This window comes from Mustelus asterias, chromosome 20 (assembly GCF_964213995.1).
Source record: "Mustelus asterias chromosome 20, sMusAst1.hap1.1, whole genome shotgun sequence".
NCBI classification, from domain to species: domain Eukaryota; kingdom Metazoa; phylum Chordata; class Chondrichthyes; order Carcharhiniformes; family Triakidae; genus Mustelus; species Mustelus asterias.
The window spans coordinates 4,624,305-4,641,473 of NC_135820.1; the positions used below are offsets into that span (position 1 = coordinate 4,624,305).

The 17,169-nt window shown below is 50.7% G+C and overlaps 1 protein-coding gene across 1 annotated transcript in view; it reads right to left on the minus strand.

The window, feature by feature from the left end:
- Positions 1-17,169, minus strand: part of LOC144508741 (basal cell adhesion molecule-like) — a 75,567-nt gene that overhangs the window by 13,873 nt on the left and 44,525 nt on the right. The window contains exons 12-14 of the mRNA XM_078237049.1: positions 15,722-15,857; positions 11,738-11,773; positions 7,533-7,677 (exon numbers count right to left, since the gene is read on the minus strand). Of these exons, the coding sequence (XP_078093175.1) occupies positions 7,533-7,677; positions 11,738-11,773; positions 15,722-15,857 (317 nt within the window). The remainder of the gene's footprint in view (positions 1-7,532; positions 7,678-11,737; positions 11,774-15,721; positions 15,858-17,169) is intronic.

The following is a 17,169-nucleotide window of genomic DNA, read 5'->3' on the forward strand; positions in this document are numbered from 1 at the left end:
GAGAGTTGTAGGGACTGGAGGAGGTTACAGAGATAGGGAGGGTTGTAGGGGCTGGAGGAGGTTACAGAGATAGGGAGGCTTGTAGGGGCTGGAGGAGATTACAGAGATAGGGAGGGGTGTAGGGGCTGGAGGAGGTTACAGAGATAGGGAGGGTTGTCGGGGCTGGAGGAGCTTACAGCGATAGGGAGGGTTGTAGGATTTTACAGAGATAGGAAGAGTTGTAGGAGCTGGAGGATTTTACAGAGATAGGGAGGGCGGTAAGGGCTGGAGGATTTTACAGAGATAGGGAGGGCGGTAAGGGCTGGAGGAGGTTACAGAGATACGGAGGGCTGCAGGGGCTGGAGGAGGTTACAGAGTGGACGGGGAGGCAGGGGGTTGGGTGGAGGTGGGGGGGATGAGGAAGCCACTTAAGGAACAAGCCAGAGAATCACAATTGCTTTCATTTCCAGTTCCCTCCTGGCAGTGATCTGGAGCGTGGGAACTTGGGCAACACGGTCACACAATATCCTGATTCAGATGATGCAGAGTGAGGATTTTGCATTCCGGAATATTCCTTCAATCCCTTTCCATTTGCAGTGGAGCAGGGCAGAAGGGGAGGACTAGGGGCAGAGACTGGGTTGTTGTATCTCAGTGAATGTACTGTATCACTGGGGAACAGGAGTCCCTTCAGCTGCTAAGAGGCCAGAACATAAGCCCATCCCCACACTCACCGCGCTGTCACACGAGATTCCTGAATGAAAAACCGGATCCGGCAGGGATATTACAGGAAAGGGCTCCTGCTGCACAGCACACTAAATATAGCAAACAGACTGCTGGCTCCAGACTGTGTCATCCTGTCTGTCTGTATATAACTCTCTGAATAGATTGAGAGAGCTGGGGGTTGTCAAAGAGTGAATGTTACCAACATAATTCAACCACAGTATTCCACCCACAAACACTCCCAGGACAGGCACAGCACGGGGTTAGATACAGAGTAAAGCTCCCTCTACACTGTCCCCATCAAACACTCCCAGGACAGGTACAGCACGGGGTTAGATACAGAGTAAAGCTCCCTCTACACTGTCCCCATCAAACACTCCCAGGAGAGGTACAGCACGGGATTAGATACAGAGTAAAGCTCCCTCTACACTGTCCCCATCAAACACTCCCAGAACAGGTACAACACGGGGTTAGATACAGAGTAAAGCTCCCTCCACACTGTCCCCATCAAACACTCCCAGGACAGGTACAGCACGGGGTTAGATACAGAGTAAAGCTCCCTCTACACTGTCCCCATCAAACACTCCCAGGACGGATACAGCACGGGGTTAGATACAGAGTAAAGCTTCCTCTACACTGTCCCCATCAAACACTCCCAGGACAGATACAGCACGGGGTTAGATACAGAGTAAAGCTCCCTCTGCACTGTCCCCATCAAACACTCCCAGGACAGGTACAGCACGGGGTTAGATACAGAGTAAAGCTCGCTCTACACAGTCACCATCAAACACTCCCAGAACAGGTACAGCACGGGGTTAGATACAGAGTAAAGCTCCCTCTACACAGTCACCATCAAACACTCCCAGGACAGGTACAGCACGGGATTAGATACAGAGTAAAGCTCCCTCTACACTGTCCCCATCAAACACTCCCAGAACAGGTACAGCACGGGGTTAGATACAGAGTAAAGCTCCCTCCACACTGTCCCCATCAAACACTCCCAGGACAGGTACAGCACGGGGTTAGATACAGAGTAAAGCTCCCTCTCCACTGTCCCCCATCAGAGACTTTTTCACTTGTTAGAAGGGTGTAATATCAATGCAAGTTGTTGTTGTTACTTGTTGGGAGCGCGACCAAAATTGCTTGCGATGCCTCTGCAGTGGACCAGCCTGCCTGTGTGAAGTCTGACACAGTGTAGCCCAGGGCCACAGTGAAGGGGAGCTGTGAATTGGACAGCTTTCTAAAGAGAGGCATTCAGTGTGTAAAAGGCAGCTGCTGAGGACTGGGTAGATCGGAGCTGTGATCTCCCTCCCCTGGGAGCCCGTGAGTCGGTTTCGACACTCTCACTTAATTAGGTGGCATCATTAAATAAACATTACGGTGCTGTTTGGGCTGTGATATGAAGGGACGCCTCGCTATCCCTCGCCTGTCTAATGAGTTCCACCCGGACTCATTAATTTGATTGATTGCAGCATCAAACACACTGTCACATCTGCTACATCTGCCTGTGTCTCACCTCACTCACTGCACCAGCCTGTCCCCACACACACACACACACACACACACACACACACACACACACAGCAGCATGGACACATATCAGGAACAACAGCTCTCCCTGTGTCTAACCCCATTCACTGTGCACCCGCCTGTCCTCACACACACACACACACACAGAGCGACTGTGTGGACTCATATCAGGAATGGCAGCTCTCCCCAAGGGCAGGCTCAGCAAGCCTCACACTCCTCACTTCCCCCACCGTCCCTCTGTCACCCCCACGCTCCCTCTCTCTCACTCCCTCCCTCCCTCCCGTCATCCACACCCTCCCTCCGTCCCTCTCTTCCTCCTCCCTTCCTCCCTCCCCTCTGTCACCCTCACGCTCCCCCCTCTCTTTCACTCCCTTGCTCCCTCTTTTCTCTCACTCCCTCTCTCCCTCCCCTCCTGCTCCTCTCCTCCCTCCCCTCTGTCACCCACACTCGCCTGCTCTCTCTCACTCCCTCTCTCCCTCCTCTCTCTCCCTCTCTCCCTCCTCTCTCTCTCTCTCTCACTCCCTCTCTCCCTCCTATCTCCCACTCCTCTCTCTCAAAGAACAAAGAACAGTGCAGCACAGGAACAGGCCCTTCGGCCCATCAATCCTGCGTCGATCATGTTGTCCTATCTAGACCAACCACTTGTATCCCTCTATTCCCTGTCTGTTTATGTGTCCACCCAGATAAGTCTTAAATGTCGCTAATGTGTTTGCCTCAACCACCTCACTTGGCAGTGCGTTCCAGGCCACCACCACCCTCTGTCTCAAAAACTTCCCCCACACATCTCCACTGAACCTTTCCCCCCTTACCTTGAACTTGTGCCCCCTTGTATTGGTCATTTCTGCCCTGGGAAAAAGCTTCCAACTGCATCCCTCATAATTTTATAAACTTCTGTCACATGTAGCCTGTTATGTCTTGCAGATCTTGCCATAGTCAGCGGGGCAGCTGTGGCTAGCCTGGGACTCGAGCTTGGTCCAGTATTGTCTTTTGGAGATTGTCATCGACTTCAGGAAACATAAAGAGAGAACATGCTCCTGTCTACATCAATGGGGACGAAGTAGAAAGGGTCGAGAGCTTCAAGTTTTTAGGTGTCCAGATCAACAACAGCCTGTCCTGGACCCCCCATGCCGACACTATAGTTACGAAAGCCCACCAACGCCTCTACTTTCTCAGAAGACTAAGGACATTCGGCATGTCAGCTACGACTCTCACCAACACTTACAGATGCACCATAGAAAGCATTCTTTCTGGTTGTATCACAGCTTGGTATGGTTCCTGCTCTGCCCAAGACCGCAAGGAACTACAAAAGGTCGTGGATGTAGCCCAATCCATCACGCAAACCAGCCTCCCATCCATTGACTCTGTCTACACTTCCTGCTGCCTTGGCAAAGCAGCCAGCATAATTAAGGACCCCACGCACCCCAGACATTCTCTCTTCCACCTTTTTCCATTGGGAAAAAGATACAAAAGTCTGAGGTCACGTACCAACCGGCTCAGAACAGCTTCTTCCCTGCTGTCAGACTTGTGAATGGACCTACCTTGCATTAAGGTGATCTTTCTCTACACCCTAGCTATAACTGTAACACTACATTCTGCACTCGCTCGTTTCCTTCTCTATGAACAGTATGTTTTGTCTGCATAGCGCGCAAGAAACAATACTTTTCACTGTATGTTAATACATGTGATAATAATAAATCAAATCTAAGCAAATCAAATCAAAATTCTATCAGGTCACCCTCAGCCTTTGTCTTTCCAGGGAGAACAATCCCAGTATATTCAATCTCTCCTCACAGCCAGAAATCTCCATACCAGGCAACATCCTGGTAAACCTTTTCTGTACTCTCTCCAAAGCCTCCACGTCCTTCTGACAATGTGATGACCAGAATTGGACACAGTATTCCAGATGAGGCCTATCCAACGTTTTATACAACTGTAACTTAATGTGCCAACTTTTATACTCGATGTCCCGTCTGATGAAGGCAAGCATGCCATATGCTTTCCTCACCACCTTTTCCACCTGTGCTGCCACTTTTAAGGATCTGTGGACCTGCACACGCAGACCTCTGTGTGTCTACGCTCCTGATTGTTCTGCCATTTGTTTCATACCTCCCACCTGAATTGGATCTACCAAAATACATCATCTCACATTTGTCCGAATTTAAATTCCATCTGCCATTTCTCCGCCCAATTTTCCAACCTATCTATATCCTGCTGTATTCTCTGACAATCTTCATCACTATCCCTCCTCTCTCTCTCTCTCTCTCTCCCCCTTCTCTCCGCCCCTCTCTTCCTCTCTTTACCTCCCCTCTCTCTTCCCTCCCATCTCTCCCCCCCCTCGCTCCCGGCCCTCTCTCTCCCTCCTCTCTCTCACTCCTCTCTCTCCCTCCTCTTTCTCTCTCTCCTCTCTCTTTCCCCTCTCCCCATATCCACTCCCCCTCCCTTCTCCCCTCCCGTTTCTCACTTCTTTCTCTCTCTCTCTCCTCTCTCTCTCTCTACTCTCTTTCTCTTCTCTCTCCCTTCTCACAGTCCTCTCTCTCACTCCTCTCTTGCCCTCCCCTCTCTCCTGTCTCTCACACTCTCTCTCCCTGCTGTCTCTCCCTTCCCTCCCACACTCCCTTCCATCTCCTCTCTCCCTCCATCTCTCCCTCCCCACTCTCTGCCTCCTCTTCTCCTTCACTCACTCTCTCTGTCTCCTATACCTGGTCCACAGTTTTTTCACCCGTCTCCGTCCCCAGTTCCCGTGGCGATGCTCCCTCTGTAAGTCATGCTCCATCATCACTTCTCTCATTCTCCCTTACTCCCCCCCACACTCTGACGCTCCCAATCACTCTCCCGAAACACTTCACTCCCTCTCTCACCCTTACACTCCCCACCTCAACCCCAACTCCACTCCTTTCAGCCTGTCACACTGCCCCTCCCACATTCCCACCATCTTCATCCCGATTCGCAGAGCAGCACTCCCTCAGTACTGACCCTCTGACAGTGGAGCACTCCCTCAGTACTGACCCTCTGACAGTGCGGCACTCCCTCAGTACTGACCCTCTGACAGTGGAGCACTCCCTCAGTACTGACCCTCTGACAGTGCAGCACTCCCTCAGTACTGACCCTCTGACAGTGCAGCACTCCCTCAGTACTGACCCTCTGACAGTGCAGCATTCCCTCAGTACTGACCCTCTGACAGTGCAGCATTCCCTCAGTACTGACCGTCTGACAGTGCATCACTCCCTCAGTACTGACCGTCTGACAGTGCAGCATTCCCTTAGTACTGACCCTCTGACAGTGCGGCACTCTCTCAGTACTGACCCTCTGACAGTGCGGCACTCCCTCAGTACTGACCCTCTGACAGTGCAGCACTCTCTCAGTACTGACCCTCTGACAGTGCAGCACTCCCTCAGTACTGACCCTCTGACAGTGGAGCACTCCCTCAGTACTGACCCTCTGACAGTGCAGCACTCCCTCAGTACTGACCCTCTGACAGTGGAGCACTCCCTCAGTACTGACCCTCTGACAGTGCAGCACTCTCTCAGTACTGACCCTCTGACAGTGCAGCACTCCCTCAGTACTGACCCTCTGACAGTGCAGCACTCCCTCAGTACTGACCCTCTGACAGTGCAGCACTCCCTCAGTACTGACGCAGAGGTAAGATGGAGTGAAAGGAAGAGATAGGGAGAGAGGTAGATAGTGAGGAATGGGCCGGGAGTGAGTGTGAGATAGAAAGGAATTGAGAGATCTTTGGGGTTGGACAGAGAGAGGACATGTCCCCTTTTCTTCGTGCTCCGCCACTTTTCGTTCGACCCACGTCCAACCCTTGTTGCTCCCTGTGATGTCTTGCCCTTATAGAACATCGAACATAGAAAAGCTACAGCACAAACAGGCCCTTCGGCCCAAAAATTGCGCCGAACATGTCCCTACCAACTAGGCTTACCTATAACCCTCTATCTTACTAACTTCCATCAACCTATCCAAAAGTCTCTTAAAAGACCCTATCGAATCCGCCTCCACCACCACCACCGGCAGCCGATTCCACGCACCCACCACCCTCTGAGTGAAACAGTTACCCCTAACATCTCCTTATCTTGTGGCTTGTTGCCTTCTTCCCTCCTGGGCCTATTTCTTCTCAAATATAGAGATGGATTTTGAAGGAGATCGGGAGGAATGAGGGGAGAGAGAGAGAGCTCGAGAAAGATAGAGATAGCGAGGCAGGTAGAGAGGAACTAAGAGGGAGAGAATTCAAGTTTATTTATTAGTGTCACAAGTAGGCTTACATTAACGCCGCAGGGAAGTTACTGTGAAAATCCCTCAGTCGCCTCACTCCAGCACCTGTTCGGGTACACTGAGGGAGAATTTATCACCTAACCAGCACGTCTTTCGGACTGTGGGAGGAAACCGGAGCACCCGGAGGAAACCCGCACAGATACGGGGAGAACGTGCAGACTCTGCACAGACTGTGACCCAAGCCGGGAATTGAAGCCAGGGACCCTGTGAGGCAGCAGTGCTAACCACTGTGCCACCCCAGAGTGAGATGGAGGGGGAAGGTGATGGAGAGATACAGGTAGAGATAGATAGAAATAGGAATGGGTAGGGGGAGAGCAGGACATAGACACAGAGAGAAACAGAGAGGGAAAGAGAAGGAGAGGGGGAGTGGAATAGAAACAGAGAGAGAGAGTAACAGAGAGGGGGAGAGATCGAGTGAGATAGATAGCGAGAGTTGGGGAGGAATGGAGAGGGAGAGACAGATAGAGATGGAGTGGAGTGGAAAGGAGAGGTAGAGAGATAGAGAGAGGAATGGAAAGGAGGGGAGACAGAGTTGTAGAAAGGGAGTGAGTATTGGAAATCTGTAGTTGCAATGCACTCAGTTACAGAGCGACGTCATGTGTATCAGTTGACTATTCGACCACTACAGCCATCACATCTGGACACCGATTTTCAGTCTGGCGAAACCCATTCCATTAGGAATGCATCATAAAGTAATATTTTTCACCAGCCCGTACCTTTGAACCACAAATCCAAATCATTTCAATTCCAGTCTCCCAGAAATACCTCCACACCGCCCCCGATGTCCCACCCATTTATTTTTTTTTCTTTTCATTACTTCCCTCCCACTCCCGCAAATTTCTTTTGGCTCATATTGACGAAAGAGCCTGATCCAAAATGGTGGACGGGCCTTGTCCCCGGTTTCGTCCTTTCTTCCTCCACTCCCCTCCCCACTCCCCTCCTGTCTCCCCACTCCCACAGCGTTTGCCGCCAACCCCCTCCCCCAACCCCTGCACCCACCCCCCGCTCCCCCGACATCGTTTACTCACGCGTCCTTCTTCTCAGACTTGCCACACGGGAGTTTCCCTTTCTTGTGCAGGCAGTACAAGATGGCGACCACCAGGAGTAGCAACAGGACGCAGACCACCACGGCAATCACAGCCCCTCCCCCGCCACCCTGCTGCTCAAGATTCTCTGTGGAGGAGAAGAGAGAGAGAGAGGAGTCAGCAGAAGGTCCATCCTCCCCGGGGTGAGGTAGTGGGAGGGGGCAGTGTTTTAGCATGGAACCTGACTCAAAACCTAGCGGGAGACCATCAGAAAATCACCAAATGCCAGAGACGGTGAGGATCGTAAAAGCTGCGCAGAAAGAGCAGGGCTGGGAATGGGTTACCTGCTGTCGGGTTACCATGACGACCTAACGCCCTTCACATCCCCTCCAGGGACGTTAGTCAGAGAACATGGGCGGCATGGTGGCCCAGTGGTTAGCACTGCCACCTCACAGCGCCAGGGACCCGGGTTCAATTCCTGGCCTTGGGTCACTGTCTGTGTGGAATCTGCACGTTCTCCCCGTGTCTGCCCGGGTTTCCTCTGAGTGCTCCAGTTTCCTCCCACAGTCCAAACACATGTGAGTTAGGTTGATTGGTCCATGCTAAATTGCTCCTTTGTGCCAGGGGGGGTTACAGGAATAGGGCCTGGGTGGGGATTATGGTTGGTGCAAACTCGATGGGCCAAATGGCCTCCTTCTGCGGTGTTGGGATTCTGTGACTCGATGAACACCTGACCGCAAACCTCGGAAGGAGATATTGGTGGACAGGCAACAAACACCTCAGTCAAAGAGGTCCGTCCTGAAGAAAGGAAAGAGAGGGAAAGAGAGGGAGAGAGGCTTAGGGATGGAATTCCAGATTTTAGAGCCTGCCCTTCAGGCAATTCAGTTTGGGATTGATACAGGGCTATGGGGAGAGGGTGGGGCAGTGGGATTAGTTTGGGATTGATACTGGGCTATGGGGAGAGAGTGGGGCAGTGGGATTAGTTTGGGATTGATACAGGGCTATGGGGAGAGGGTGGGGCAGTGGATTAGTTTGGGATTGATACTGGGCTATGGGGAGAGAGTGGGGGCAGTGAGATTAGTTTGGGATTGATACAGGGCTATGGGGAGAGAGTGGGGCAGTGGGATTAGTTTGGGGATTGATACAGGGCTATGGGGAGAGAGTGGGGCAGTGGGATTAGTTTGGGGATTGATACAGGGCTATGGGGAGAGAGTGGGGCAGTGGGATTAGTTTGGGATTGATACTGGGCTATGGGGAGAGAGTGGAGGCAGTGAGATTAGTTTGGGATTGATACAGGGCTATGGGGAGAGAGTGGGGAAGTGGGATTAGTTTGGGATTGATACTGGGCGATGGGGAGAGAGTGGGGCAGTGGGATTAGTTTGGAATTGATACTGGGCTATGGGGAGAGAGTGGGGGCAGTGAGATTAGTTTGGGATTGATACAGGGCTATGGGGAGAGAGTGGGGAAGTGGGATTAGTTTGGGATTGATACTGGGCTATGGGGAGAGAGTGGGGGCAGTGAGATTAGTTTGGGATTGTTACAGGGCTATGGGGAGAGAGTGGGGAAGTGGGATTAGTTTGGGATTGATACTGGGCTATGGGGAGAGGGTGGGGCAGTGGGATTAGTTTGGGATTGATACTGGGCTATGGGGAGAGGGTGGGGCAGTGGGATTAGTTTGGGATTGATACTGGGCTATGGGGAGAGGGTGGGGCAGTGGGATTAATTTGGGATTGATACAGGGCTACGGGGAGAGGGTGGGGCAGTGGGATTAGTTTGGGATTGATACAGGGCTACGGGGAGAGGGTGGGGCAGTGAGATTAGTTTGGGATTGATACAGGGCTACGGGGAGAGGGTGGGGCAGTGAGATTAGTTTGGGGATTGATACAGGGCTATGGGGAGAGCGCGGGGCAGTGGGATTAGTTTGGGATTGATACAGAGCTACGGGGAGAGGGTGGGGCAGTGGGATTAGTTTGGGGATTGATACAGGGCTATGGGGAGAGCGCGGGGCAGTGGGTTTAGTTTGGGATTGATACAGGGCTATGGGGAGAGAGTGGGGCAGTGGGGAGTGATTAAAATAAAGAGTTTGGATGTATTAAAAGGGGAATTAAGTCCGGCAGCGAGGGAAAGGGAAGTTTACAATGATAGATTCAGATGAGGAATTATGGGAAGAGTGTTAAGTGGAGTGTAAACATCAGCAGGGATTGGTTGGGCCGAATGGCCTGCTTCAGTACGATCGATCATCTGTGCAAACTTACCAGTTTTCTTAACAGAGTCCTCTAGTGCAGCAGAGTGAGAGAGAGAGAGAGAGAAAGAGAGAGAGCACAAAGTTATAGGAGGAGAGGGATCAGGCCAGCCGGAACACTCCTGGTGAATCCTCCCTCAGACAAGGTGCCTTGAATAAATCCAAGGCCTCGATGTCTCAGACTGACAGACGTCAGTCAGTGCAGGGTGCAATATTGTCTCCAGAAACAACAACAACCCCTGAAACATACTCAGCACTGAGGGACAGACATGCACGCAACATCCTGTCAGTATTACAGAACGGATTCACACATTGTGATTCATAATCAGGAGGTGAACAACTGGGGCGGGAATAGGGAGTTTCTTCAGACACTCCCAGGACAGGTACAGCACGGGGTTAGATACAGTGTAAAGCTCCCTCTACACTGTCCCCATCAAACACTCCCAGGACAGGTACAGCACGGGGCTAGATACAGAGTAAAGCTCCCTCTACACTGTCCCCATCAAACACTCCCAGGACAGGTACAGCACCGGGTTAGATACAGTGTAAAGCTCCCTCTACACTGTCCCCATCAAACACTCCCAGGACAGATATAGCACTGGGTTAGATACAGAGTAAAGCTCCCTCTGCACTGTCCCCATCAAACACTCCCAGGACAGGTACAGCACGGGGTTAGATACAGAGTAAAGCTCCCTCTACACTGTCCCCATCAAACAGTCCCAGGACAGGTAAAGCACGTGGTTAGATACAGAGTAAAGCTCCCTCTACACTGTCCCCATCAAACACTCCCAGGACAGGTACAGCACGGGGTTAGATACAGAGTAAAGCTCCCTCTACACTGTCCCCCATCAAACACTCCAAGGACAGGTACAGCACGGGGTTAGATACAGAGTAAAGCTCCCTCTACACTGTCCCCATCAAACACTCCCAGGACCGGTACAGCACGGGGTTAGATACAGAGTAAAGCTCCCTCTACACTGTCCCCATCAAACACTCCCAGGACAGGTACAGCACGGGGTTTGATACAGAGTAAAGCTCCCTCTACACTGTCCCCATCAAACACTCCAAGGACAGGTACAGCACGGGGTTAGATACAGAGTAAAGCTCCCTCTACACTGTCCCCATCAAACATTCCAAGGACAGGTACAGCATGGGGTTAGATACAGAGTAAAGCTCCCTCTACACTGTCCCCATCAAACACTCCCAGGACAGGTACAGCACGGGGTTAGATACAGAGTAAAGCTCCCTCTACACTGTCCTATCAAAATCTCACAATGTGTGCATCAGTTAAAGATATTGAGGTTTGTCGGGAATTTTCTTTCCTGGTCCGTGGATGTCTCCGGCAAGGCCAGATGGTGAAATACCATCGCTGGTTTGCACCGTGCCCTCAGCTTCATCTGGGCGACAGGAAGGGGGGGATTGAACTGATTGTCTTGTCCCTGTTACCCCTACTGGCTCGCAATAGGAGTGGGGGTAAGGCATGAGGAGGGCAGGCGGGGGCATTGATGATCATCCAGGCTGCTGCGATGCCCTCCTTAGTCAAAGAGTCTGCACTCGGAAAACCAGAAACAGCCAAAGCGCGGCTAGCGAGGTCTATCTGGTGAAGTCGGTGGGTTGAAGGCATAGAGCATGTTCTACCCACTGGCACACCTGGGTGGTGGGTTTGGGGGCCTGGGGAGGGATGGTGTGTTAGTCTGTGAGAGGGAGGGCCTCACCATGGGTGTTGCAGTCTCTGGGTATGTATCAGGGAGTGTGGCATAGATCAGTGCCCACATAATGGACCTGCCAACTGTGTTATTCCCATATCTACCATCACCCTCCCGGGCACAGACCATGGGGCAGCTTGCTGAAGGTGATCAGAAAGCCCGCGCCAAACCTGCTATGCCCAATGTGCAGGGGTTGGTGAGGGCGAGGGGAGTGGGCACAGCGGGCACGTGGGAGAGGTCACGGCAATTGATGTCCTCACCTCCTGACGTCATTGGCGGTGCAGTGGTTGGTGGAACTGAAACACAGAAAGAGAGCAATCTTTAATATACCGACACGGGGAGGATAAATCTACATTTGTCAGGACCAATAATCCACAAGGACTTTACTAAAAAGGAGAGACATGTTGTCAAAGTTTTCTGTCGTGTACTCAGCAGGAAAAGCGTGTGGATTGGTTTGCCAAATCGATTCCCCGAGGCTGAGGCTTGCCCACGGAAAAATAATCAGGCAACTATGGGTTCCCCAAATTCCCTGGCAATTCACGAGAGGTGCAAGGCTTGAACATGTTCCTTTTGTTTGCCTGGAAATGGGTCCCAGTGTATGATTGTGTGCCACTTGGGAGTATAAATGAGTCGCGTTACGAGTTGGACTGATTACCTGAAGGTGTAGCTATTCGTGTACTCAGGATTGCTTCGAGGTGCTGTCCACTCACAGAGACACATCCAACAGTAGGCATTTCGCTTTGGATTTTGCAAGCAGAGGACTGGTTGAGTCCATTCTGTACTCTGATCATTATGATCTTTGATTCGATCAGCCAATCACTGGCACCTATGATCTACACATATTCATAGGCAGGATTCAACCTCTGCAAACAAAAGGAATATGCTCCGGCCTTGCACATTTTGTGAATTATCCGGGGAACTTGGGGAACCCATCGTTGCCCGTCGCTTCCGACTCAGCAACACCTTTTTTCCCTTTATTCTCTCATGAGATATGGGCATTATTTGCACCCATCCCTAATTGCCCTTGAACTGAATGGCTTGCTGGGCAATTTCAGCGGGCAGCTGAGAGCTCTGAAGAAGAATCACCGGGACTCGAAAGATTAATCCTGTTTCTCTCTCCACTGGTGCTGCCAGAGCTGCTGAGTTTATCCAGCAGTTTCCATTTCTACTTCGCATTTCGGCATCTGCAGTATTTTGCTTTTATTTTCTTGCATCAGAGTCGATCGCATTGCTATGGGCCTGGAGTTACATGTAGGCCGGGCTAAGTAAGGATGGCAGATTTCCCTTCCCTACAGTGAACCAAATGGATTTTTTTTTAATGACAATTGACAATTGTTCCATATGTACCATGACTGAAACCAGCTTTACATTCCAGAATTTAATGACAGAATTTACGTTCCGCCAGCTGCCTCTGATGGGATTTGAACCCATGTCCCCAGATCAATAGCCTGACCCTCTGGATTCCTAGCCCAGTGATATTACCACAATGTCACAGTCTCCTAACAAACCAGGGCCAGAGGAAGTTGCCTTGCCTACAACTCAGCTCGCTATTCTCCTGTGGTACCAATTGTGGCAATCGTTTAAAACTTGCCATTCTTGCACCTGACCTGATGAGTGCAGAATGGAAAACTTTGACAGCATGCCTCTCTTTTCAGCAAGATTCATGTTCAGTATGACCAAGTGACAAAAAGAAGATGAGTTTAAATCCCATCAGGGACACTTCAGAGAACTTGACCACGTGACAATACTGTGCCTTAAAGAAATGCATTTGGGTCATGTTTCTTTTGCAAGATTTGTATCAGCAGTTTGCTTTATTATTGGTGTCGTTTTGTCTGTATCTGGCAGCCCTGATGTTATTGCAGCAGTATAATTGATCTTCATCGCAACACTGTTTGTTTTAATCTAGACTAATGCATGGTTGCTATTTTAGCGTTTCCCCCTGGAGTGTTTGAGAGTGGGACTTCATTGGATTTTGACAGAAAAAGTCACATGATTGGGTGGGACTAGGCTCACAGGGAGAAACCCAGTCCCATTGCTGCTTGGGAGTTGTAGAGAGGAGTAGCTCTGTCTTTCTCTGAAGATTGGAGACTGGGATCTGCCAGAAACTAGGTCTCTTTCTCAGAAGTTCTGCTGCTTAAAGATAGGTCTTTCTCTGGAGGTGTCTGTGTGGGAGTCAGAAGGCAGGTGTATTTCTGTTTCTGAGGAGTTAAAAGGCTGGAAATCTAACATATCCGTTTTTGCTGCTAACGGCTTGTGAAGTAAGATTTATGTCTATGGGGATATTGCTTAAATTGGAACTATAGAGATTGCTAGCATTTAACAATTGTATCTTGTCATTTTGAGTGTTTAAACTGGTGAAAGTTATGCTAATTCTTTTTGCTATATTTTAACGGCCTTCAGGTTAATAAAAGCTCCCTAGTGGGCCACTGGAATCATACCTGGGGCAAAACACCTTAAGCTCACCCTAATGACAAAATCAGAAACTGTTGGGGTCTCGAGTAACTTTATAATATACCTTGGACTTTCTCATCTGGTGCCGAACAATAGGTCTGAAAATATGAAGCTGGTCTTGATTTAAGCATTCAGGGAGTTGGCAGGATGTGGTCGTAGATCATGTCTTTGCACACTGACACACCTTTAGGGAAGGCAAGTTGACATCCTCGTCTATCCTGGGTCTATTCTGTCTCCAGCTCCCATGTACAAGGCCCACTCCAAGTCTGGGTTGCCTTGCACCATTGTGGGTATACCTACACCACACACAACTGCTTCTGAAATCATTCATGGGATGTGGGCATCGCTGGCTGGGTCCAGCATTTATTGCCCAATCCCTAATTACTCTTTGAGACGGTAGTGGTGAGCTGCCTTCTTGAACCGTTGAGGTGTAGGTACACCCACAGTGCTGAAAGAGAGGGGGTTCCAGGATTTTAATCCAGCGACAGTGAAGGAACGGCCGATATATTTCCAAGTCAGGATGGTGAGTGGCTCGAAGGGGAACCTCCAGGTTGTGGGTTCCCAGGTATCTGCTGCCCTTGTCCTTCTAGATGTAGCGGCCTCAAGTATTTACAATTGATTTTTGTACAATAAATCATACTATTTATTATTGGACGTAGGGATGGAAGCTAAGTTTACCAATAACAACAAGATAGATGGGGGCATCAGTTGTCACGCAGGGGAAGAGAGTCTGAAAAGGGATATCTACAGGTTAAGTAAGTGGGCATAAATTTGACAGATAGGAAATGAGAACTTGTCCAATTGAGTGGTTCGAATACAGAAACAGTGTACTGTTTCAATGGAGAGAGATTGGGTGGCACGATGGCGCAGTGGTTAACACTGCTGTCTCACAGCGCCAGGGACTGGGTTCAATTTCCAGCCTTGGGTCACTGTCTGTGCGGAGTCTGCACGTTCTCCCCGTATCTGCAGGAGTTTCCTCCGAGTGCTCTGGTTTCCTCCCACGGTCCGAAAGATGTGCTGGTTGGGTACATTCATAATGTATCATAAAATCCCAACAGTGCAGAAGGAGGTCATTCAGCCCATTCAGCCTGACAACAATCCCACCAGGCCCTATCTCTGTAACACCAAGTATTTACCCTGCTAATCCCCCTGATACTAAGGAGCAATTTAGCATGGCCAATCCACCTAACCAGCACACCTTTGGACACTAAGGGGCAATTTAGCGCGGCCGATCCACCTAACCGCCACAATGTGGGAGGAAACCGGAGCACCCGGAGGAAACCCATGCAGACGTGGGGAGAACATGCAAACTCCACACGAACAGTGAGCCAAGCCGGGAATTGAACCCGGGTCCCTGGCGCTGTGAGGCAGCAGTACTAACCACTGTGCCACCGTGCTGCCTGAGCAGGTTGGGCCTGTACTCACTGGAGTTCAGGAGAATGAGGTGTGATCTTATTGAAATCTTATATAAACTCTTGAGTGAACCTGATAGGATGGATACTGGAAGGATGTTCCCCCGGGTGGGGGAGACTGTAACAAGGGGACAGAGTTTAAAAATCGGGTGATTTGATTGAAGTTGCAGGTGAAGAGAATATTTTTCTCTCAAAGGGTCATTAGTCTCGAAGCTCGACAACAGAAGGCGTCGCCAATGCTGACCCTCCCTTGGCCCCCTTTCGAGTGGGGGGCAGTCAGGATAGTGGTGAAAGCATGGGCTGGATGGCGCCAATGAGAACCCCATCCCCCCAACACCGCTCTCCCCGGCGAGCTGAGGTAGCGACGATGCACAGACTAACCGATGCCCAGATGAAAGCTCCTGTGGGTCGAGCCATACTTGTTGGTGGCGTTACACATGACTCCAGTCTGCACCATCTCGGAGGTGATTGGCAGGGACACCTTACTGGTCACGGCATTCTCAAAGGACTCCAGAACCTGCGGGGAAAGAATACGAGGCGGCTTGGTCACATGATCCTCAGGATGGGAGCAGTCGTGGGACGGCCACATTTGTCACTCGTTATGGGAGATGAGTCACTTGATACTTGACAGGAACCATCCCCCCCCACCCGACCACCCCCTCCACAATATGCACCCACACACACCATAAGGCCATAAGCCATAGGAGCAGAATTAGGCCACTCGGCCCATCGAGTCTGCTCCGCCATTCAATCATGGCTGATTTTTTTCTCATCCCCATTCTCATGCCTTTTCCTCGTAACCCCTGATCCCCTTATTGATCAAGAACTATCTATCTCTGTCTTAAAGACACTCAATGACCCGACCCCCACAGCCTTCTGCGGCAAAGAGTTCCACAGATTCACCACTCTCTGGCTGAAGAAATTCCTCCTCATCTCTGCTTTAAGTGATTGTCCCTTTGGCCTGAGGTAGTGCCCTCTGGTTCTAGTTTTTCCTACTGGTGGAAACATCCTCTCCACATCCACTCTACACGCACACTCGCACGCACGCACACACACACGCAGGAGGAGGCCATTCGGCCCTTCGAGCCTGCTCCACCATTCATTATGATCATGGCTGATCATCAAATTCAATATTCTGATCCTCCCTTCCCCCGATATCCCTCGATCCCTTTAGCCTCAAGAACGGGATCACAACGTTTTGGCCTCAACTATTTTCTGTGGTCATGAATTCCTCACCTCTGTTCTAAAATGTTTACCCCTTATCCTCAAACTATAACCCCTAGTTCTGGACTCCCCCACCATTGGGAACATTCTTTCTGAATCTCCCCTGTCTAACCCTGTTAGAATTTTATAGGTTTCTATGAGATCCCCTCTCACTCTTCTGAACTCCAGTGAATATAATCCTAACCGACTTAGTCTCTCCTCATGTGACAGACCTGCCATCCCTGGAATCAGCCTGGTAAACCTTTCCTGCACTCCCTCGATAACAAGGACATCCTTCCTCAGATAAGGACACCAGAACTGCACACACAATACTCCAGATGCGGTCTCACCAATGCTGACACACAGGCACACACAAACACGGTGGCACAGTGGTTGGCACTGCTGCCTCACAGCGCCAGGGACCCGGGTTCAATTCCGGCCTCGGGTCACTGTCTGTGTGGAGTCTGCATGTTCTCTCCGTGTCTGCATGGGTTTCCTCCGGGTGCTCCGGTTTCCTCCCACAGTCCAAAGATGTGCAGGTTAAGTTGATTGGCCATGGTATATTGTCTCTTCATGTCAGGCGACCAGCGAGGGTAAATGCATGGGGTTACGGGGATAGGGTGGGA